This window comes from Muscardinus avellanarius (assembly GCF_963383645.1).
Source record: "Muscardinus avellanarius genome assembly, chromosome: 12".
NCBI classification, from domain to species: Eukaryota; Metazoa; Chordata; class Mammalia; order Rodentia; family Gliridae; genus Muscardinus; species Muscardinus avellanarius.
The window spans coordinates 41,368,643-41,393,602 of NC_137798.1; the positions used below are offsets into that span (position 1 = coordinate 41,368,643).

Genomic DNA, 24,960 nt, shown 5'->3' on the forward strand with positions numbered 1-24,960 from the left:
AAAATGCAACCATTCCTATGAAGTAACAAAAAAATACTTAGAGGGTATTTAGCCCTCTACTGTTACCACGTGCCATGCACCACCATGCCCAGTGGTCTACTTATACTTTTAACATCTAGAAAGAATAGATGTTGCCAGGCGTGGTGGCGCACACTTGTAATCCCCGTGCTTGGGAGGCGGAGACAGGAGGATCGCACAGGTTCGAAGCCAGCTGCGCTGGCTTAAGAGACCCTGTTTCCAAATAAAAATATAAAATAGGTCTGGGATTGTAGCCCGGAGGTAGAAGGGCTTCCAGGAACCCCAGTACCACCAAAACCAAAACAAAAAACATCTAGAAAGCCTAGATGTTTCCAACAAGGACTCATCTTCCCATTGCCCTGTGTGTTATATGCATTTCATTTAACTTTGTCCAATGTGTATATATTAGACAAATGAGTCCTAATTCTATAATATCTACTCAGTAGATATTAAAGAAGTTGCCAATGTATGACAGAAGTAGAGTCAGTAAACGAACACATTTTGTACACTTTGTGTTAGAATTCCCAAATTGTCTTCTGAAAAGGACTTTCAAAGCAAAATTATAACATCACATCTAAATGATACATGTGTCTATACCAAATTTGATATAGGAGAGAAGGAACTGGAAGAAATGAAGGATTCTAGGTCAGACTGCTCCCACTTAGAAAACTCTTTCAGCAGGGCATGGTGGTGCACACTTGTAATTCTAGCATTCGGGAGGCGGAGGCTGAGACTGGAGGATCAGGGTTCATGGACAGCCTTGGTTACTTAGCAAGGCCCTTCACAATTCGGTGAGACCCTGTTTCAAAAATAAAAAGATCAGCCATGTGTGGTGGCGCACGCTTGTAATCCCAGCATTTGGGAGGCTGAGACAGGAGGAAGACGGTTTGCGGGCAGCCTCAGCTACTTAGTGAGGGCCTCTGCTACTCAGTGAGACCCGGTATCAAAATAAAGAATAAAAAATAGGGAAGGGGGTGTAGCTCGGAGGAAGAATGCTCTGGGTTCCATCTTCAGCACTGCAAAAAATAAAGAAGACACAACCATTGTTGACATGTGTGTAGTATATAGTAGACGAACTTGGAAATTCTTATTTGTAACATCTACTCTTTTTTTTTTTTTTTTTTGGTGGTACTGGGGTTCCTGGAAACCCATCTACCTCTGGGCTCCACTCCCAGACCTATTTTTATGCTTTTTAAATTGGATATAGAGTCTCTTAAGCCAGCACGACTGGCTTCTTCCAACCTGCACAATCCTCCTGTCTCTGCCTCCCATACGCGGGGATTACAAGCGTGCATCACCACGCCCGACAACATCTAGTCTTTCTAGATGTTAAAAGTAGAAGTAGACCACTGGTCATGGTGGTGCACACTTGCAATCCCAGCGCTTGGGAGACTGAGACAGGAGGATTGCACAGGTTCGAAGCCAGCCTCAGCTACTTAGGCTCTCAGCAACTTAGTGAGACCCTGTTTCCAAATAAAATATAAAATAGGTCTGGGAGGATAGCCCAGAGGTAGAAAAGCCCCTGGGTTCCACCCCCCAGTACCACTTAAAAAAAAAACAAAAACAAAAACAAAAAGTAGAAATAGTAGATACATTTTGTAGATTTTTTAAAAATTCATAATGAACTGTTGTTTTTGGAAATGGAGTAATCAAACCACTTTGCTAAGTTGTGTACATTATTGTGTTTGTGCTGGCTCTAGAAAGTAGGGAGAGAATGCAAAAGGCTTCATACTAATGTGTTTTTGGTGAAGCAAATTGACCATTGTTGTCCCTTATGTCTGTGCTTTTTGTTTTCCTGTGCTGTGTACATAGTGTGTATACAAAGGACCAATGAGTCTTAATTTACAACATCTAGTCTTTCTGGATTATTGTAAAGAGGTTGCCAGTGTATGACAAAAGTAGTAAACTAATATACATTGAGTATACTTTGTGTTAAAGTCCATAGGAAAGACTACTTAAAACCACTTAGGAAGTGAAATTATAAAAGTACTAATCATTGCAGATGTGTATATCTGACCCTTGGGTTGATAAGATAGGAAGGGGGAGGGTTCTAGTCCAGAATGTTCCTATTATAAGATACTTTCAAATTATAGTCTTTGTTAAGTATGTGTGTGCAGTTTATTAATTGCTGTGGTATGAATTGTGGGAAACAGTTCTTGTTGGAAACATCTAAACATTTTTTTTTTTTTTTTGGTGGTACTGGGGTTCCTGGAAGCCCTTCTACCTCCGGGCTACACTCCCAGACCTATTTTTACATTTTTATTTGGAAACAGGGTCTCCTAAGCCAGCGCGCGTGGCTGGCTTCGAACCTGCGCGATCCTCCTGTCTCTGCCTCCCAAGCGCGGGGATTACAAGCGTGCGCCACCACGCCCAGCCTCTAAACATTTTTTAAATGGTTGATTAGGATATTAATAAAACAGAGAATTAAACCTCAACCATAAAATTTACTGACTTATTTTGATAAATTTATTTACTTATATGTGACTATAGATGAAGATGTACTATATCTGTATGCTTAAACTTCAGTCTGTTTATAGCTGGGATCCAGCTTCAGTATTGGGTCCTAATATTCATGATACAGGGGCATATCTCAAGAAAGGTTGCTTTGGACACAGAGTACAGTTTGTATGTTCCAGTAGTCCCAGCTACTCAGGAGGCTGCAGCAGGAGGATCACTTGTACCCAGAAGTTTAGGGCCAGCCTGGGGAACATAATGAGACCTGGTCTCAAAACATCAACAAACCAGTGCTGGAAATATGACTCAGTGGTAGAACGCTTGCCTAGCATGTGTGATGTCCTGGATTCGATTCCCAGTACCACAGAAGACAATAAAAAATAATAAAAAAAGAAGCCAGGCATGGCAGCAAACACTTGTAATCCCAGTACTTGGGAAGCTGAGACAAGAGGATTTCAGGTTTATGACCAAACTCAGCAACTTAGTGAGACCCTGTTTCAAAATAAATAAAAATAGGGCTGGGATGTAATTTGGAGATGGAATGCCCCTGAATTCAGTCCTTAGTGCCCCCCCCCCCAAGGCAACTAGCCCAGTATGGTATCACACACCTGCAATCCCAGTACTTCAGAGGCACAGTTAAAGGATTGCAGGCTTTAATTCAGCATCAGCAACTTGGACACTCAGCTACCTAGCAAGACCCTGTTTCAAACCAAAAACATAAAAAGGGTTGGGGGTATAGCTCAAATGTTCCTGGGTTCAATCCCCAGTTATACACACACAAACGCACGCATGCGCGCGCGCACACACACACACACACATACACACACACACAGGAAGAAAACCCTTATGATTTTTTTTTTTTGCAATACTGGAGATGGAACTGAGCTACACCCCCAGCCCTATTTATTTATTCTTTATTTCGAAACAGGGTCTAAGTTGCAGAGGGCTTCCCTAAGTAGCTGAGGCTGTTAGTGAATCATGATCCTCCTGTCTCAGCCTCCCAAGTACTGGGATTACAAGCGTGTACCACCACGCCCAGCTCCTTAGGATTTTTTATGGTAGAACTAAATTGATCAGTGGAGATGCTGAGTGCTTTCTTTTCAAAATACTACTGGATCCTCCTGTACTTGCTAAATAATATCTGATGCACTACTGATAAACTCTTTTTGTCTTAAACCCACCTTAAAGCAAGTTTTATTTTTCAGTGCTTAATATCAACTATGTGGATGATACATGATAACTAACCTGCTATCTTTGCATGTTGACTTAGCTTACCCTTAAAAAAAGTCCCTAATTTTTTTTTTTAGACTAAATGGATGATCAGGACATACTCCTTGAGTGAATCGTTCTCTTTTCTGCTCTGTGGCCTCCCTTACTTTTTGCAGAGTGATGTGTGTGAATATGTTGCTAATAACATGGTTTCAGATATCTATCCCCTGCCTTTACTAAATGCAAGGAGAAAAAATTACATGCTAGGGCCAACGATGGCGTAGTTTAGTAGACACACCTAGAGGTCTTGCTTGCCGTCTTTCTGGGGGCATATGTGAATGGCCATGCTGCCTGTTTCATACTGTTGTCTTGTTACCTCCCATTTAACCTCTCTTGGCCTCTGCCATCTAGATAAAAACCCTATTAGGAGTAACCTGAATATTATAGATATATATTAAACTGATGTAGATTGTATCACTTTAATCTTCTGCGAAGCTTTGGGCTCAGAAAACAAATCTTAGTTTAAAAATAGTGGTCTTGAGCCGGGCGTGGCACACGCTTGTAATCCCCGCACTTGGGAGGTGGAGACAGGAGGATTGTGCAGGTTGGAAGCCAGCCTCTCTGGCTTAAGAGACCCTGTTTCCAAATAAAAATATAAAGTGGGTCTGGGAGTGTAGCCCGGAGGTAGAAGGGCTTCCAGGAACCCCAGTACCACCAAAAAAAAAAAAAAAAAAAAAATAGTGGTCTTGATGGGGAATAGAATCCCATTGTTGCTTTGGGCATATATGACTGATGAAGTTTCATCAGTCTCCTTTTCTATTATGAGAAATCTGAGGGAATATTTTTCTCAGGGAAATAATTTTATTTTTTTCAGTTCAGTGATTCTTTGTTAAAGGAGGATTCTTGAGAAGAATACTATAAGAACAAAAATTAGCCATTAGTTTCTTTCTAGTTCTTAAACTCTTCATTTTAGTCTTCTTTGATATATATTTTACGTGAGCTTTTTTTGCTTTTTTTTAAAGATAAAGATGGAATCACTGGTCAATTCTTATGGATTTATCTTATAAATATGTTGAGATCAGATTTCCTATAGGGATATGATAATTAAACTTTATTGTTGATGTAATCAGAGTAATTGTGTTTGGTTGCAGGAATCTATAGAGAGCTCTGCTTAGAATCTGTAAAGAACAAATATGAATGTGAACTTCAAGCTTCTCGCCAGCATTGTGAGGTACCGTTACTTTAACTCTCAAGCTAAATCATCTCTTTAAGCCTTCTCTGAGTTTAGTAATTTAAAAAGTTTAGACTGAAATGTCTACCCAATGGCACTAAGAAAGTTGGTCTATAGAATTTATTTCTGAGCATAAATCCATTTCCACATTTTAGGGCAGCATTCTCTATGTGAAAAAATAGGAGTATTTTCTCTGTTATGTTTATTTCAAATAGTGTTTAAAACATAGTGCTAATTTTGCAGGTGACTTTTTACAAAACCTAGACAAGATCATAAATGTACTAGAAGTAAGCACACCAGCTAATAAGGTGACTCTTACCTTTCTTTAATATACCATGTGCAGCCGGGCGTGGTGGCGCACGCTTGGAATCCCCGCGCTTGGGAGGCAGAGACAGGAGGATCGCGCAGGTTCGAAGCCAGCCGTGCGCTGGCTTAGGAGACCCTGTTTCCAAATAAAAATGTAAAAATTAGGTCTGGGAGTGTAGCCCGGAGGTAGAAGGGCTTCCAGGAACCCCAGTACCACCCCCCCAATATATATATATATATATATATATATATATATATATATATATACACACATATATATATATATATATACACACATACATACATACACCATGTGCTGCGAGTAGATGGGTATAAAAGTGATGGAGCTTGATTTTTTTTTTTTTTATTACAACTGAGATGAATATCTTTTTTTTTTTTTTTTGTACTGCGGATTGAACCCAGGGGCATTCTACCTAGGAGCTACACCCAGCATTTAAAAAATTTTTATTTTGAAACAAAATCTTACTAAGGTGCTGAGGCTGGAAGTTATGAGTCTGGTCTCAGACCTACAATCCTCCTGGCGGAGCCTCCCATGTACTGGGATTACAAGTGTTCACCATTGCACCCCACTAAGATAACTATCTTTTTGGCATTTACTGGCCCTTGTTTTTGTTTTTTTTTTTTTTTTCCTAACAAGTGCTCACTTGTCTTTTGCTTTTGTTTGGGGTTCTTAGTCTTTTCCTCAAGACCATAGAAGACTTCTGGGTACAAAGGCCTTGTTGGTTATATGTGTTGCATATATTTTTATCCAGGTGGTGGGCACTTTTCACTCTTAATGATTTGAAGCACTAATATTTTACTTTTTTTTTCTTTCTTGCAGTACTGGGGATTGAACCTAGGGGCATTCTACCTCCTAGCTACATTTTTTTTTTTTTTTTTTTTTTTGGTGGTACTGGGGGTGGAACCCTTCTACCTCAGGGCTACATATACTCCCAGACCTATTTTATATTTTATTTTGAAACAGGGTCTCTTAAGCCTGAAAGTCTGGCTTTGAACCTGTGTGATCCTCCTGTCTCCGCCTCCCAAGTGCAGGGATTACAAGTGTGCACCACCACGCCCGGCTCAGCCCTATTTTTAATTCTTTATTTTGAAACAGGGTCAAACTAAGTTATAGAGGGCCTCACTAAGTAGCTGAGGCTGGCTTTGGATCTGTAATCCTCCTGTTTCAGCCTCCCAAGTACTAGGATTACAAGTGTATGCCACCACACCCAACTTACATTTTAAGATAGTTGAAGTTTTCTTTCTTTTATGATATATGATTATAGCATCTTCCACATATTGAGGTAAAAAGTTATATTTTTTCTTTAAAAGTTGAAAATTTGCTTTTAACAGATTACTGAACTTCGTGTGTGTGTGTGTGTGTGTCTGTTTGTATGTGTGTGTCTGTGTGTGTATATGTGTGTAGTACTAGAGATTGAACCCAGGGGCATTCTACCTCTGAGTTACAACCCTAGTCTTTTTTTATTCTTTGTTTTGAAACAGATGCTTGCTAGGTTGTTGAAAGTCTTACTACTTTGCCAAGGCTGTCCTTGAACCTGTGATTCTCCTGTCTCAGCCTCCTAAGTACTGGAATTACAAGCATGCGCCATCATGCCCAGCTGGATTGCTAAACTACCTTTCATTAATTTTTCTGTATGGTATAAAGTATGTTTCTAGCCTGGCATGGATATGACACTTAAATATGGATATTTAAGGCCAATAGCTTATTATTTCTTTTACTATCTTTTTTTGTACACTATAGTTTCACATCATAATATGGATCATATTGACAATGGTATGCATTCAAACAGTACTTGGTGTCCCCCCTTTTTTCTCTTCCCCCCTTCCAACAATGAGTGTCCAGGTTGACCATGCTACATTCACACTTATGCACATATTCGATGTAGCTCCTCCATTAATCAGCCTCAGCCTTCTTCCTCCCCTCCCCTTCCTTTCTAGCTTTGCTGAGGTTTCCCCTCCATTATCTGGAGTCCCTCTGGTATCCCCAATACTCCCTGGTTTGGGCATATCAGAGAAAACATATGTGCTTGGCTGATCTCACTTAACATAATGTTCTCCAGGTCTTTCCATCTTCGTGCAAATGACATGATTTTGTTCTTCTTTATTGCTGAGTAGAATTCCATTGCGTGTATTTCCCATAATTTTGCAATCCATTCATCAAGCATAAAGAAGTCAAATAGCAAGAAATGTTGGTGAGGATGTGGGGAAATAGGAACTCTTTTACACTGTTGGTGGGAGTACAAACTAGTTCAGTTGCTGTGGAGATCAGTGTGCAGATTCCTTAGAAAACTGGGAATAGCTTATTATTTAATTAATCATTTTCCAATAAATCAGCCATTCCATATCTTGTTTATCAAATATTCACATATGTGCTGTCTTGTTTCTAACTTTTAAAATCTGTTCCATTGGTCTTTTTGGTAATTTCTACATGAAGTTCACAATATCCTTTACTACAGCTTTCAGTCTAGTATTGATAACTTATAAATTGGTACTTTTTCTTTTTATAACTGATACTGTGAAATTTTCTTAAGTTACAACTTTTTAAAAATTACTTTTAATGTTTTATATAGAAAAATTAATTTTGTGAATTGATACCACATCTAACAACCTTCCTACTTCTCTTCATAATTTTTTTTTTTGCAACTAGGGATGGAACCCAGGGGCATTCTGCCTCTGAGCTACACCCCCAGCCCTATTTTTTATTCTTTATTTTGAAACAGGGTCTCACTGAGTTGCAAAGGGCCTCACTAAGTAGCTGAGGTTGTCCACGAACTGTGATCCTCCTGTCTCAGCCTCCCAAATGCTGGGATTACAAGCGTGCACAACCACATGCCTGGCTATAACTTTTTTAAAAATGGGGATAGAACCCAGGGACATTTTTCCTCTGAGCTATATTACCAGTTTTTTGTTTTATTTATTTATTTATTTATTTATTTATTTATTTATTTATTTATTTATTTATGTGTGTGTGTGTGTACTGGAGATTAAAACCAGGGGTATTCTACCTCCAAGGTATACCTTAGCTCTATTTTATTTATTTTTTATTTATTTATTTTTATTTTTATTTATTTTTGGCGGTACTGGGGGTGGAACCCAGAGGCTTTCTACCTCCGGGCTATACTCCCAGACCCATTTTATATTTTATTTGGAAACAGGGTCTAAGTTGCTGAGAGCCTCACCTAAGTAGCTGAGGCTGGCTTCGAACCTGTGCGATCCTCCTGTCTCACAAGCGTGTGCCACCACGCCCAGCTTATTTTTTATTTTAAAACAAGGTCTCACTAAGTTACAGAGGGTCTCACTGAGTTGCTGATGCTGGGTGCTCAGCCTCCCCAATACTAAGATTATAAGCATGTGCCACCACACCTGGCTTTTAAAATTTTTTTAATTTTAAATTTTTTTGTGTATGTGTGGTACTAGGGATTGAACTCAGGGGCAGTTTACCTCAGAGCTACATCATCCTCAGCCCTTTTTAGTTTATTATTTGGAAACAAGGTATCAGTAAGTTGTTAACAGCCTCCCTAAATTGCTGAGGCTGGCTTCCAACCTGATCCTTCTGTCTCACCCTCCCAAGTACTAGAATTGCAAGTGTGCACCTCCATGCCTGGCTGACACCTGGCTTTTTAAAAAAATATTTTTTAAATTTTGAAACAGGGTCTTGCTGTTATTTAGGGTCTTGATAAGTTGCTGTTGCTGGCCTGAAACCTGCCATCCTTCTGTCTCAGCCTCCCAAGTACTGGGATTATAGGCAGGAATCACTCTCAACCTCCTTTTTAAATTCTAATATTTTAATTAAATTTTTTTAAATTTTCAGAGATAATGTTATTTGTGAACAATGGCAGTTTTGTTTTATCAGAGTATCTAGTTATCTAGTCTACTGCTAAGAACAAAAGTCAAAGTCAGTAAGTCATTTTTTTTTCTTTAGTGCTTAGACTCAAACCCAGAGCTTTGTACATTCTAGGGAAGCGCTCTACCACTGAGCTACATCCCCGGACCAGTAATGTTTTTTACTTAGGCAAATATATTAATAATCTTTCTCTTTCATAATTATAGTTTTACAAGTCCTCCAGGGGAATTGCAGGTTTGAGGTTTCAGCAACATAGTGAGACCCGCAGCAACTTATCAAGACTCTATTTCAAAATAAAAAGTAAGCAGCTGGGAGTGGTGGCGCATGCTTGTAATCCCCGCACTTGGGAGGCGGAGACAGGAGGATCACGCTGGTTCGGAGCCAGCCGCACTGGCTTAAGAGACCCTGTTTCCAAATAAAAAAAAATATAAAAAATAGGTCTGGGAGTGTAGCCCAGAGGTAGAAGGGCTTCTAGGAACCCCAGTACTACTAAATAAATAAATAAATAAATAAATAAATAAATAAATAAATATAATAAATAAAATAAAAAAATAAAAAGTAAGCAGGGAGCCGGGCGTGGTGGCACATGCTTGTAATCCCAGCATTCAGGAGGCTGAGACTGGAGGATAGCAGTTCGTGGACAGCCTCAGCTACTTAGTGAGGCCCTCTGCAATTCAGTGAGACCCGGTTTCAAAATAAAGAATAAAAAATAGGGCAGGGGTTGTATCTTGGAGATTGAATGCCCCTGGGTTCCATCCCCAAACCCGCAAAAAAAAAAAAAAAAAAAAAAAGTAAGCAGGGCATTGTGGTGTATACCTGTAATCCTAGTGCTTGGGAGGCTGAGATAGAAGGATTATAGATTTGTGGCCAGATATAACAATTTACTGAGGTCCTAAGCAACTTAGTGAGACACTTTCAAAATAAAAAAATTAGAGCCGGACATGGTGGCACAAGCTTGTAATCCTCATTTTTGGGAGGCTGAGACAGGAGAATTGCACAGGTTTGAAGTCAGCCTCATCTACTTAGTGAGGCTCTCAACAATTTAGAAAGACACTGTTTCCAAATAAAGTATAAAATAGGTCTGGGAATATAGCCCAGAGGTAGAAAGCCCCTGGGTTCCACCCCCAGTACAACCACCAAAAAAAAAAAAAAAAAAAAAAAAAAAAAAAGAAATAGGATTGGGGGTATAGCTTAGAGGTAGAATTCCCCTGGGTTCAATCCTCAGAATTACCACCTCAAAAATGAATAAATAAAAAATAAAATAAGCTGGGCATGGTGGCATATACCTGAGAATCCAGGACTTGGGAGGCTGAGACAGGAGGATTGCAGGTTTGAAGCCAGCTAGAGCAACTTACTGAAGCTCTCCATAACTTATTGAGACCCTGTTTCAAATTTAAAAATTTATCAGTAGGGCTGGGGGTATAGCACAGAAGCACAATGTCCCTGGGTTCAATCCCCAGTACCACCAAAATAAGAGATGGATAGATAGATAGATGGAAGGTAGATATATAGATTGATAGATAGATAGGGCTAGGGATGTAGCACAGAGTTAGAATGCCTCTGGGTTCAATCCCCAGAACCACACACCCCGAAAATAAGTAAGTAAAAAATAAAATAAACTGGGCATGATGGCGCATGCCTATAATATCAGTACTTGGGAGGCTGAGATAGAAGAATTGTAGGTTCACACCTCAGCAACTTAGTGAAAGTCTCCACAACCTAGTGAGACCCTGTTTAAAAAAAAAAAAAATTAAAAGTGGGGCTGGAGGTATAGCTCAGAGGCAGAATGCCCCTGGGTTCAGTCCCCATTACCACCCAAATGAATGAAGGAAGGAAGGAAGTTGGGGGTGTGGGTCAGGTAGAATGCCTCTGGGTTCAGTCCCCAGTACCAAAAAATGAAAAAAAAGAAAACAATTCTCCCTTTTTCATGAAGATGCTAAATATTTACTTAAGTTTCTTTTAGTTATAGATTGGTGTTTTCTACATTTAACATATAATTACTTTGTTTTAAGTAATGTGTTTGATTATATGATTACTTAGAAGATACTAGTAGTTCAAGGGCATTCTAGAAAGAGAAAATAAAGATGGGGTGGATCTTACCATGCTTTGTATTTTATATTCATATTCTCATTTTAATTCTTACAATATTTTGGAATAGGAATGATCTTAATTGTGTGATTGGGGTTAAGTCAAGAATTAATGAGCAGCAAAGTCAGGATTGAAGTCCTTTGATCTTTCTGGTCCTTCATGCAGACTCCCATTAAATCTGAACTTCATTACTCAGGGCCTTTCCCCTGCTTAGTGCTCAGTCCTTAGTATATCTGCATATGACTCATACAGAAATAACTGAGGGGCAGAGGAGGTGGGAAGAATGAAGACACTTGCTAGTTATTGGAATACAAATTTGGTTGGTAATTGATAGAGAAGACACATGTATATACACTCTATATCCAGTGGTGAGGACATGTTCACAGGGACATGTATACAAAAGTGTAGCAGAAGACCACAGAAACCATGGGGGGGGGATATTTTGAATCAGTTTAAGGGAGGAAATCATGTGTGTAGAATTTATAACTTGTCAGACACAAAGACAGATTGAGGTGCTTTTTGTTTAGGTCACCTCTGATGAGCCTCACGGAGGTCTCAGGATGATTGTGTAAGATCTAACAGTGGTGGGAGCAAGGTCTTAGTCAAAGGCCTTCAGAGCTCAAAGTTAGGATCCCAGTTCTTAAGAAGTTTTGTCAGCATATTCAGGGCTCTGATACTTTGGTCATCTACTCATTTAATTTTTTTCTGATTTTATATAACATTAATAAGTATCTATTGAGAAATAAGTTTAAAGAAAGAACTAAAATCAACCACAATCTACCAACCAGAGGTTATTACTGTTAGTCAGTGGGTATCCATATGTTTTTATTTCTATAACATAGCTGGTATGATTCTTTTTTTTTTTTTTTTTTTTTTTTGGTGGTACTGGGGTTCCTCGAAGCCCTTCTACCTCCGGGCTACACTCCCAGACATTTATTTATTTATTTATTTATTTATTTATTTATTTATTTATTTATTTATTTATTTATTTATTTATTTGGAAACAGGGTCTCTTAAGCCAGCAACGCTAACTACGAACCTGCGCGATCCTCCTGTCTCCACCTCCCAAGCGCGGGGATTACAAGCGTGCACCGGCGTCATAGCTGATATGATTCTATACATAGTAATTTGCATCCTAATTTCTTTTCAAGCAGTATTTCATGAGCATGCTATAGTTCTAAATACTCTTTATGAACTTGTTTATAGTAAGTAAGGGGTATACATTTTTATGAAGGCACAGGCATGTAATAAGAAAAAAGCAATCTTCTGTCTTAGTTCTACACTCTGCCCCTTTGGTAATTATCTCTTTTAGCTATGCTTCTGGAAATGACAGTTTCTGGTACTGGAGGTTGAATCCAGGGGCATTCTACCTCTGAACTATATCCCCAACCCAATTTTATATTTTGAAACAGGGTCTCACTAAGCTATTGAGGGACCTTGCTAAGTTGCTGAGGCTGGCTTTGAACCTGTGATCCTCCTGTCTCAACCTTCCAAATTCTGGGATTACAAGCATGGGCCACCATACCTGTCTTGGAAATTACTTTTACATTTCTAAGTATTATTGGTTTTAGATAGAATCTGTTGCTTTCCTATTACAGAGGCTGAGAATTCCATGAGTTCCCTCATCCCATTCTTCTAATATTGTTATATCAGTTTTACTTTCTGTCTTGTTCACTGAGTCATTCTATGCTTAAGGTTTCCTTTTTTGTGTGTGTGTGTGGTACTAGGGGTGGAACCCAGAGGCTTTCTACCTCCGGGCTTTACTCCTATACCTATTTTATATTTTATTTGGAAACAGGGTCTCACTAAGTTTCTGAGAGCCTCACTAAGTAGCTAAGGCTGGCTTCGAACCTGCGCGAACCTCCTGTCTCAGCCTCTCTCTCAAGTGCGGGGATTACAAGCGTGCGCCACCACGCCTGGATGCTTCTTGTACTTTTTTTTTTTTTTTTTTTTTGCGTGTCTGGGGATGGAACCCAGAGGCATTCGACCTCCGAGCTACACCCTAGCCCTATTTTTTATTCTTTATTTTGAAACAGGGTTTCACTGAGTTGCAAAGAATCTCACTAAGTAGCTGAGGCTGTCTGCAAACCGCAATCCTCCGGTCTCAGCCTCCCGAATGCTGGGATTACAAGCGTGCGCCACTACGCCAGGCTTGCAGAAGCTTTTTAATTTGATGCCATCCCACTTGTTGATTCTCAATTTTATTTCCTGAACTTTGGGGTTTTTTTTTTTTTTTTGAGGAATTCTGTACCAGTGCCTGTATTTTGGGAGACTTAGTCCTATGTTTTCTTTAGTAATTACAAAGTCATATTCTGCTTATTTAGAGTGAATCACTAACCTCTACCAACATTTAGGCAGAGAGTAATTAGTCTAGCTTCTCAAATCAAGAGGATCACAATTATTGAGAACTACCCCAGTTTCATTGTCTCAAACCATCTTTACTCTCATGCTTAAGAGTTTGGAATTCTAGATGGTAATCATATGTCCTTAGAATTTTGAAGGAATTGTTTCATGGTCTTCTGGCTTCAGCTTGCTTTTGAGATGTCTTTTATTTTGATTCCTGCTCCTGACCTGTTTTCTTCCTGAACACTTTTAGGATTTTCTCTTTATCCTTGGTGTTGAGGAATAGCAAAATGATGTATCTTAGGGTGGGTCTTCCTGAATTCTTTGTGCTGGCTATTCAGAGGAACCTTTTAATCAGGAAATTGTATTTTCAGTTCTGGGAAACTTTTTATGTTGCTTAATGTTTTCTTCTTTTAAAAAATAATCAGTAGAGCTTTATTTATTTATTATTTTTATTATTTATTTATTTATTTATTTATTTATTTATTTATTTATTTATTTTTCGGGTCTGGTGATGGAACTCAGGGGCGTTCGACCTCCAAGCTATATTCCCTGTCCTATTTTTTATTCTTTATTTTTGTTTGTTTGTTTGTTCTTTTTTTTTTTTTTTTTTTTGGTGGTACTGGGGATGGAACCCTTCTACCTCTGGGCTAGACTATTTTTTTAATATATATTTTTATTTGAAAACAGGGTCTCTTAAGCCAGCAAAGCTGGCTTTGAACTTGCGTGATCCTCCTGTCTCCGCCTCCCAAGCGTGGGGATTACAAGCGTGTGCTACCACACCCGGCTTATTATTCTTTATTTTTGAAACAGGGTCTCACTATGTTGCAGAGGGCCTCACTAAGTAGCTGAGGCTGTCAGCGAACTGCGATTCTCCGGTCTCAGCCTCCTGAATGCTGGGATTACAAGCATGCGCCACCATGCCTGGCTAATACTTTCTTTTAAATTTCATTATATAAATGTGACTCTTTAGTCCATGTAGAATATATATAACATAAGGGAAAAAATTCAAAGTTATTTCTCAGGATATAAGCTCATTTTCTATTGCCATTAGATTTCTAGATCACTTGAAAACTCATCTTTATCATTTTTAATAACCATGGTCTGTTTCTAAATTTTAAAATTCTATTCTACTTTAATGATTGATTGATTGATTGTACTAGGGATTGAACCCATGGGTGTTCTGCCTCTAAGGTACATCTTCAGTCCTATTTTACTTTTTATTTTGGAACAGGGTATAAATTGCTGAGACTAGCCTCAAACCTGCAATTCTCCTGTCTTAGCCTCTCAAATGATGGGATGACAGGTATGAACCACCATGCACAACCTCAGTGTGCAGTATATTTAAAAACAAAACAAGGGTGTATTCATTCAAGTCACCCCTCCATGCCAGTCTGGTATGGAGCTGTACCTATCCTATGTATTTCTATCTTTTAATAAACTTCTCCTTCAACAAAAAAAAAAAACCAAATTTTTTTTTTTTTAGTATGTATCATTCTGTGATAATAGTAGTCTTTCAAAATCTCCCAGGGCTCCAGTCCTGAAGGAAGGAGGTTAAGAACAGTGAGGTCTATAAGACAGGGCAACTAACCAGAAATGCTGATTCTGAATACAGGGTAGTATGAGATCAGTACAGAAGTAGAATATGGCGGCTTTCCTGGGGTTCTTGAAGCTGTCCTGATGAGAAACATAGGTGTCAGCTTGAGAAAAGGCTGGTACAGATTTAGTCAGTTTAAGTGTGGAGAGAATGGAGTCTGTGGGCAGGAGATTAAACTCAGAGCCTTATGCATGCTATGTAAGTGCTCAGCTTCTAAGCGACATCCCTGGCCAGTAAATAATCTTTCTAAATAACTAAATCACATGTTAAGCACAGAAACCTCTGTAGCACCAAAGCAGGGGTGCTTAGTTGTCCCTTTATTTTCCAGATATCCTCTAGCTGCTCTTGTCTGACATTCTTTCCTCTTTAGGGAGCCTTTGGAAGGTCTTGCAAGGTAGGAAAAAAGGGAAGAGATTCTCTAAAAGAAGGGAAGAGAAATAAGAATGAGTAGATTCAAGGAATGCCTATGTGTATGTTTACTGTCTTTAGAAATGTCTCCAGATTTTCAGACATTTCATTCTCATTGCAGCTGTTTTTTTTTTTTTTAATTATAAAGAATGACTAATGTATTTAGAGAGTTTCTGCTTGGTCTCCAGCAAACTTATCAACAGGAAGGGAAGAAAATATACTGGTTAAACTTACCTTTTTTTATTTTTGGTACTAGTTGAACCCAGAGGCATTCTCCCTCTGAGATATATCCCAGTCTTTTTTATTTTTTATTTTGAAATAGGGTCTCACTAAGTTGCTAAGGCTGGCCTTGAACCTGTGATCCTCCTATTTCAGCCTCCCAGGAACTAGAATTAAAGGCTATGCCACCATGCACATATTCTTAAAAGCAAAAGCTTTATTGCTCCATCTCTGCATTGAGTAATTTTTGGTTGGGGAAACTGGATCTATTTACAGTTGTAATAGGGTCTTGATCATAGACTGGGCCTACCGTCCCTTTTTCTCTGAAAAATAGTACTTTCTGATTCTTGTAGCACAATGTGGAAGAGGCTGGAATATTTTGTAAGACTTCACCAGTCAGGAAAATAAGCAAAAGTAAGTAGAGAGAGCAGCGTGCAACAAGATAGTTTTTCATAGCTGTCTGGTTTTAGTTGTTTACAACTTTGTTTTGTTTCTAGCTCTTGGCTTGCCTCAAATTGACAAAAACCATCTTTTCCCTACCACTGAGGGCATACAGACTCTAAATTATTTCAGACCCAATAGAGAGGTAGGAGGATGCTTATGTCTAAGTGTACATATGTCGTCCATAAGACAGTCATATCTAGCTTATAGTGGGGAATTTGTTTTAAGCTTTTTATGTTATAGATCTGTGTAATATTTATTAATTTATTTACTTATATTTTGGGGGGTAATGGGAGTTGAATCTAGAGACATTCTACCTTTAAGCTATAACCCCAGCCCTTTATATTTTGAAACAAGGGCCTCACTATGTTGCTGAGGCTGTCCTTGAACCTGCAGTCCTCCTGTCTCAGCCTCCTAAGTATTGGGATTGCAGGTATGCAGCTGCCACACCCTGCTTGTACATTATATTTATGTACATTTTATGACATTTATAATAAAGACTGCATAGAAGCAGTGAACTAGACCTTCTAGTCTGATCTGCCAGTAAATAGGCTTGTCTGTTTTAGCAAGTGAATCTGTCCACAGCTTTATGGAGAGATTAGGCTATAATTAGCCTATCATTTTATAATTTTTACAACAATTGAATTATTTTGTTTTATTTTATTCTCTTTGTGATATATATAGTCTATTTAATGTGATGCAGAGACAGTAAAGGTCCAGTGGTCATCCTGTGAGAAAATACCAATTTTATAGTAATATATTTTAAATGGCAGGTTCTCTATTATGGTAACCGGTGAGACCTGGTATATTTAAGAGGTCATGAGAAATAGCTTTTAAGTTTGTTTTTGCTTTTGTTTACCTAGGGCCATTCTACCTCTGAGGTACACCCTTAAACCCTTTTTACATTTTTTGTTTTGAGCTGGGCATGGTGGCACCCACTTTGGGAGGCTGAGACCAGAAGATCAAGGTTCACGGACAGCCTCAGCTACTTAGTGAGGCCCTCCACAACTTAGTGAGACCCTGTTTCAAAAAAAAGAATAAAAAATAGGGCAGGGGGTGTAGCTTGGAGGTCAGATGCCCCTGGGTTCCATCCCTAGACCCGTATAAAAAAAATTGTTTTGAAACAGGGTCTCACAAAGGTTGCTGCAAGTCTTGGCAGTTGCTGAGGCTATCCTCAAATCTGTGATCCTCCATCTTAGCCTCCCAAGTTCTGAGACTAGAGGCATGGGCCATTACACCTGGCTTCTGTATTTTTTAATAAAGCAAATATTTACCTCTTTATTATATATACATTCAGATGTTCTTAAATAGAATGTAATTTCATGTAGTTGAATCTGTGCTTAGATTCTGTTTTAATCATAGTTTTCCTTCTTTTTTAAAATTTTTTATTGGTGCACTGTATTCATCATAATGAGATAAAAAAAATACTTTTGTAGACATACATGCACACATCACTCAGTTAGCCCCAACCTGATCCCCACTCCCTTCCCTCCCCAACCCTCCTTCCCATGCTTGGCTTAGTGATTGACATCTAGTATTATAGCAATTTATCCAAAATTAACGATGATAATCTCACATAACAGTTTCATTTGTCTGATACCAAGCTTTTGATGACTTAAAGATAACATTTCAATATTTCTTTTTGCTTTCTTTCTTACCAGAGAATATTTTTTTTCTTTTTTTTTTTTTGGTGAAACTATCATACATTTATTTATTTATTTTTCAGAAAAAAAATCTATCCTAATATGGAATATGGACTCTAGATACCCAAAATGATCTCGAAAAAGAACAAAGCTAGAAGATGTACATTTTCAAACCATATAAAGTTACAATAATTGAAATAGTGTAGTACTGTTATAAAGGCAGATATATAAACCATTGGAGTTAAATAAAAGCCTAGAGATAAATTCTTCCATATATTGTCAAGTTATTTTTGACAAGGTTTCCAGGCACATGTGGTGGAGGAAATAATAATCTTTTAACTAAATATTGTTGAAAAATAATAATTACATGGAAAAGAATAAAATTGGACCCTTACCTAATCTCATATACAAGTATTAACTCAAAATAGATAAAAGACCTAAATATAAATCTTAAGACTATAAACTTTTAGAAGAAAATCTGGGTCATAAAACCCCACAACATTGAAATTGGCAGTGATTTCTTGGATATGATTTCAATGGCACAGGCAACAAAAGGGTAAACAAACTCCCTAAAAAATAAAAATATATTGTATATCCAAAGACAATGTAAACAGAGTTAAAAGTTACTGATAGAATGGGATAAAATATTTCCAAGTGCTATATCTGAAGGTATATTAATATTCCAACTAGAAATCCTAAAAATTAGCAACACTAAAAGCAAACAATATAATTTAGAGATATGTAAAAGACTAACAAATAGTGAATCTCCAAAGATAACCAATCTTAGTTGTCTGCTGGATGGAAAATCTTGTTTCTCTGGTTCTGGTGGGTGTTACCTATTCTTTGTAGTTAATCTCTTTGAGTATTTTCTCTAGCGCTGGTTTTGAAGACATAAATTCCTTCAGTTTCTGTTTGTCATGGAAGCTTCTTATTTCCCCATCTATTTTGATAGAAAGTTTTGCTGGGAGGAAATTTTTGGCTTGAAGTTGTTTTCTTTCAGAGTTTGGAATATGTTACTCCAAGCCCTTCTGGCTCTCATGACTTGGTTTGGGAAGTCTGGAGTGATTCTAATTGGTTTGTCTCTGAATGTCACTTGGCCTTTTGTTTTTGTTGCCTTTAAGATTCTCTGCTTGGCTGGGCGTGGTGGCGCACGCTTGTAATCCCCGCGCTTGGGAGGCAGAGACAGGAGGATCGCGCAGGTTCGAAGCCAGCCGCGCGCGTTGGCTTAGGAGACCCTGTTTCCAAATATAAAAATGTAAAAATAGGTCTGGGAGTGTAGCCCGGAGGTAGAAGGTTTTCCAGGAACCCCAGTACCACCAAAAAAAAAAAAAAAAAAAAAGGTTCTCTGCTTGGCTTCCACATTGGTCATTTTGACAATTATGTGGCGTGGGATCCTCTTCTCCGATCCTGTCTAAAGGGAGTTCTATAAGTTTCCTGGACCTGTGTATCGACCTCTTGCTCTATGTTTGGAAAATTTTCTGCTATTACTTCCATGAAGATATTATTGATCCCTTTGGTTTCACCTTCTTTTCCCTCCTCTCTTCCAATTATTCTTAGGTTAGCTCTCTTAAAATGGGCCCATATTTCTTCAATGTCAGATTCCTGCTGTCGGATTTTTTTTCTAAAATAGAAATTATGCGTTCATTTTTGGAGTGATCATCTAAGAGCGAGATTCTATCCTTCATGTGGTCTAATCGGTTGTTTGTGCTTTGAATTGAGGCCTTTACTTCATTAATTGCATTCTTTATCTCTTTTTGGCTCTCTTTGAATTCTTTCGAAACACCTCTCTTATTTCTACAGTTATTTTCCTGATTTGATCTTCTAGAAATATCTGAATTTCTGTTTTATCGGGTTCTGATGTTGTGGGGTTGTGGGCATTCACGGCTCCATTGTTATTCCTCTTTCCCATGTTTTTGGAAGTTTGTGCCTTCTTTGGGTTCTTCCCTGGGTCACTACGACTTCACTTAAGGTGCTCTGGATCTCGAGTCTGTGGTATCTCAGTCCCCACTACTCCTTTACTGGGTTGTATCGCAGAGTCTCAGACCCAGGGAGTCGATCGAGGCTGCTTTAGACCATGGGGGGTGCCAGGTTGAGTGTTCTCCTATGGTGTGATATCTCTGCCACCTCCACTCCCCCACTGGGTCAAGTCCCTGGGAGTGCAGTACTGGGATTTCTCCTCTAGGGGCCACAACTTGACTCACTGTTGTTGAGTGCACTGATGGAGCTGTAGTGGACTTGGTGAACTCGCTACTGCTGCTGCCGGTGGCAATATGGCGCCACTGCTATGCCCTCGGCCGTGAGGCTGGCGTATTTCTTTGGTTTTGAGCTCCACTCTGAGTCCCTGCAGGGTGTGCTGAGCCCAGCCCCTGGGAGCTTTAGATGCTCCCTGCACCGAAAAATCTGCCGAATTCCGCCCAGCTGTTCCTCATCAGCTCACCTCGGCTCGCTGTCCACCACTCCTCTCTGGAGCCTGGTGGGCTGCTGAGTGCGTTGGTCTTGAGCCATCCAGTGAACTTGCCGCTGCTGCCAGCAGTAAGGTGCTGCTGCCACATCCTCAGGCGTGAGGCCGGCGTATCTCCTCTGTGGCTCTGAGCTCCATTCTGAGTTCCCGTCCTCTCTGGGGTCTGGTGCTGTAAGGGAAGATGGCGCCCGCGCCGCTCCGCGCCACGGCTCTGGCCGCAGCACTGTGGTCTGGTTTCTTTCTGGTGTCTCATTTTTCCAGCCCTCTTTTTCTCTGTCCTTTGTAATTACATTTTTTGTTTCTCTGCTGATGGTGTTTTCTGGCTATGAAAGGCACTGATTTTGTGGTAATAGAGATTGGTTGTTTGTGGGGCTCATAAGCCCCGCTTTTCTCTGTCGCCATCTTCCCGGAAGTCAGTTTTATTTATTTCAACATTTCTTTTTTGTTTGTTTGTTTTTGGTGGTACTGGGGTGCCTGGAAACCCTTCTACCTCCGGGCTACACTCCCAGACCTTTTTTTTTTTTTTTTTTTTTTTAAACAGGGAAACAGGGTCTCTTAGCCAGCGCGGCTGGCTTTGAACCTGCGTGATCCTCCTGTCTCTGCCTCCCAAGCGCAGGATTACAAGTGTGTGCCACCACGCCGGGTATTTCAACATTTCTTAAAATTTATTTTATTAATTTCTTTAATAATTTTAAAGATAAACAAGAGCACTATATACTAAACTAACACAATATCATGACTAAGTTTATTGGTATTCATAAATGAAATCCAGAGATTCCCAAACTGATTTGACTTACTGCCCTCTTTTCAGGAAAAAAAAAAAAATTACTCCACATTCCCTGGTTACCTACCTTCTTTAATTGAATAAACAGAAAGTAAACAGAAAGTTGTAGTGATGACTTTGCATTGTTTTATGCATCTCTATTTCATTCCAGCACCCGCTGGGGCAGCATCACCCACTTTGGAACCTATGAAATAGACTGATATTCTGTTTTTTTCCCCAGAGTGAAAAGCTGCTGTTGTATGATACCGTTCAGAGTGAGCTAGAGGAGAAGATAAGGAGGCTGGAGGAGGACCGGCACAGCATCGACATCACCTCGGGTAAGGACCACGTGATGGTGTTGTACCACCTACTGCAGAGTCGCATCCTGATTCCTTAGTCTTCTAATTAATATTGGTGACATGTAAACAAAATGTCCCAGCAGAAGGGAAAAAGAGCCTTCTAAAGACTTCGATATGATTGTGATGGTTACTCTGACTTGAACTTAGATTTTAGAAGGATGTAAGAATGGAGCACATGAAAAGAAGTATTGACAGGAACCTGGCAGAACTAGAAATGTGTTGGGAAGCCACTGTAACAGGAAGACAGTTACAGTTCATGTTCTTCCCTCTCCTGAAAGACTGTCATGTGGGACAAGAAATATAACCCATTTCTCTTTGGCATCAACTACAAGTGGAGAAATGTGATAGGGAGGTTTTGTTTCTGAAAAAGGAAAACACTTACTGGTAATTAGATCAGCTCAGTGTGAAATTGGCTAGGTAAGGGGTGCTATAGAAAAGTTTTCTATATTGAGTGGGTGGTTTACTAGCATAATCCTACAGTTCTTGAGTACATATCATTTTATCTGTTCTAAATTTTATTTCTCAGGTACAGAATAAGTCCAGTAGAGTCAACTATCCTGAGGTATAATGCCAGTGTTCTCTTACCAACTAGTTGGGTGGTCAGAGACAGCTATTTAGCTTTTCTAAATCTGTTTCCTTGGCTGTAGGAGGGAAGTAATAAGAATACCTACCTGAGAAGTAACTTGAGGATTAGGTGACCCAGCACATGAAGTATGTATTTTACAAAGCACCTGACATACACTCATTAATTACTAGGCACTGTGTGCCAAGTTGATTATTGCTGTAATAAAGGCAAAGGGAAATTTATAAATAAATAGCTGCTCATGAAGTTATAAATAATCTTATGTATATATACATAGTTCCCATTGAAGCTTTGTACAGTTTTATATGTAAATAAATAGTAACCATGGAATTATGTACTTCTTTTTTCTCCTGTGATGACCAGAAGTCAGCTAATACTTAATACTTTGATTTGCTTGCCAGAGCTGTGGAATGATGAGCTTCAGTCAAGAAAAAAGAGGAAGGACCCTTTCAGTCCTGACAAAAAGAAGCCAGTTGTTGTTTCAGATATCCTTTTCCAAGTTTGATGGCTTTCCCCTCTTGATGTACATTTTTGCATTGTGCCTACCTTTATAACTTTTTACTAGTACATATTGGCTTTATTTAGATCGTCCTTTAATAAGCAAAAAGTGATTTGTAAAACTGCTTTAAGGCAGAAGATATCATTTAGATTAAGAAGGCTATATGAGAGGAGAAGAGATTAGTCACTACCTCAACCTTGAAAATTAATATGATTTTGTAATTCACAAAGGCTTTGATATGAAGCATGTTTAGTATACAGTGTGATTTAATTCTCAGGTGTATTTTTTTTTCCGGGTCTGGGATGGAACCCAGGGGCATTCAACCTCCGAGCTATGCCCCTTGCCATATTTTTTTTATTCTTTATTTTGAAACCAGGTCTCATTGAGTTGCAGAGAGCCTCACTTAGTAGCTGAGGCTGGCCACAAACCGCTATCCTCTGGTCTCAGCCTCCCGAATGCTGGGATTACAAGCGTGTACCACCACACCAGGCTTCAGGTGTACTTTTAAAAAACATTTTAAATGTTTCTGAAATTGGGATATCTTTAATAATTAATATGTACATTCAGTCTTGGCATTTCCTATGATACCTTCTACCTGCGCCCTTTTCTTCTCCATCTTGAAAACGGAGTTAAGAAGCTGAGCGTGGTGGCACATGCCTGTAATCCCAGTGCTTGGGAGTCTGAGACCAGATTGTAGGTTTGAAGGCAGCCTCGGCATTTTAGCAAGACTCTTAGCAACCTAGTGAGACCCTGTTTGAAAACAAACAAAGAACAAAGTGCTGGGGTTGTAGCTTGGAGGTAGAAATCTCCTGGGTCAATCCCCACAAAACAAAACACAATGATTAGGTTGATGGTGTATTTTACAGTCAATCACAATGATAACATAGGGTTAAGGGAATATGCATAAGACATCAGAAGCACTAAAATATATTTATCTTGGCACTAAATTTTTCTTTTTTTGTGCATACTGAAGATTGAACTGAGAGTCATTCTACCCCCATGCTACACCTCAGCCCTTTTTTTTCTTTATATTGAAACAAGGTCTCATGTTAGGAAGGCTCAAACTTGGGATCCTCCTGTCTCAGCCTCCCAAGTATTACAGAGTGTGCCACCATACCCAGCTAGCATTTTTTTTGTTGTTGTTGTTGTTTTTTTGGTGGTACTTGGGGTGGAACCCAGGGGCTTTCTACCTCCGGGCTATACTCCCAGACCTATTTTTATATTTTATTTGGAAACAGGGTCTCACTCAGTTGCTGAGAGCCTCACTAAGTAACTAAGTAGCTGAGGCTGGGTTCGAACCTGTGCGATTCTCAGCCTCCCAAGCGCGGGGATTACAAGCGTGCGCCACCACGCCTGGCAAGTTTTTTGAAGAATAATATGAAGTCACAATTCAAGATGCCAAAGGATTGTGTCTGCAAATCATTGTCTCATTCTGAAAAGTAGAACTTTGGTAATATAATTCAAAGTATGTTATTCTTACAGCTAAATTAACCTTGACTTTTCAACGTCCATATATAGTTTATATGCTACAAGATCTTGATATTCTTGAAGACTGGACAACAATTAGGAAGGTATGATTAAAGAACAGTGGAACATAAGTATATTTTTAGAGTTTACTTTTAAAATTGTGTTTTTTCATTAATATATGAAAACATAACATTTTAGATATGCTTTGCTTTGGTAATATCTTATATAACCAGACTGCAGGATTATTTTAAGAATTATAAATGTCAGCAGTTTGTATTTTTCTATAATATAATTAATAATTTATACAAGTATACAGAAGTGATTTATTTAGTTTACTCAAAAATGGTAATATCACTGTTCTGTACCTAGTGCTTAGTGTAGACCTGGCTCATAGAAGGTACTGAATAAATATTTTTTTAATGAATCAAAGTGAACATTTGAACCCTTATTAATATGTCTTGTATTCTATCATTAGGCAGTCAAGAATTATAGGCTTTTCTGTACTTATTTAAAGTAGAGCCTTATTTTTCTTATTAAATTTTTTCATTTTTGTAAACTTCTTAGTTGAGAGTTAAAAATTATTTCAGGCATTGATAACACCTCTAGGAGGTGTTATTCTTTGTATATATTCTTAATGGCCTTAGACAATAAGGATCTATTAGAGCAGCTAATGGCTATGTTTTACTGTATAGTATTGAGCCAATCCGTTTGTTTATATGAAATAGATACTATATTTTCAGTCTCAACTTAGACAACTTCTTTTTCCTCTATTTTTTATTAAGGCAATGGCAACACTGGGTCCACACAGAGTGAAAACAGAACGTAAGTCACGGGTTGAGAAGATATGTGAATTAGAGTTAAGTCAGTTTTATACTGTAGCATCCCCCATCGGTGGCATCCCTTCAACAAATACTGTGCTTGAAATTATGAGAAATTCTTCTGCAGTCGCTTATTTCATGTAAAAGTTTTGAAATTTCTGAATGCAATGTATTTCCTCTTCTTCTCC

General features: G+C 38.8%; 1 protein-coding gene across 1 annotated transcript in view; it reads left to right on the top strand.

Annotated features, from left to right (window-relative positions):
• Nucleotides 1-24,960, top strand: part of BRMS1L (BRMS1 like transcriptional repressor) — a gene marked incomplete at both ends in the record, with an annotated part of 49,214 nt that overhangs the window by 16,386 nt on the left and 7,868 nt on the right. The window contains 5 exons of the mRNA XM_080708079.1: nt 4,833-4,912; nt 21,288-21,384; nt 22,390-22,473; nt 23,970-24,058; nt 24,737-24,776. Coding sequence (XP_080564205.1) covers nt 4,833-4,912; nt 21,288-21,384; nt 22,390-22,473; nt 23,970-24,058; nt 24,737-24,776 — 390 coding nt within the window. The remainder of the gene's footprint in view (nt 1-4,832; nt 4,913-21,287; nt 21,385-22,389; nt 22,474-23,969; nt 24,059-24,736; nt 24,777-24,960) is intronic.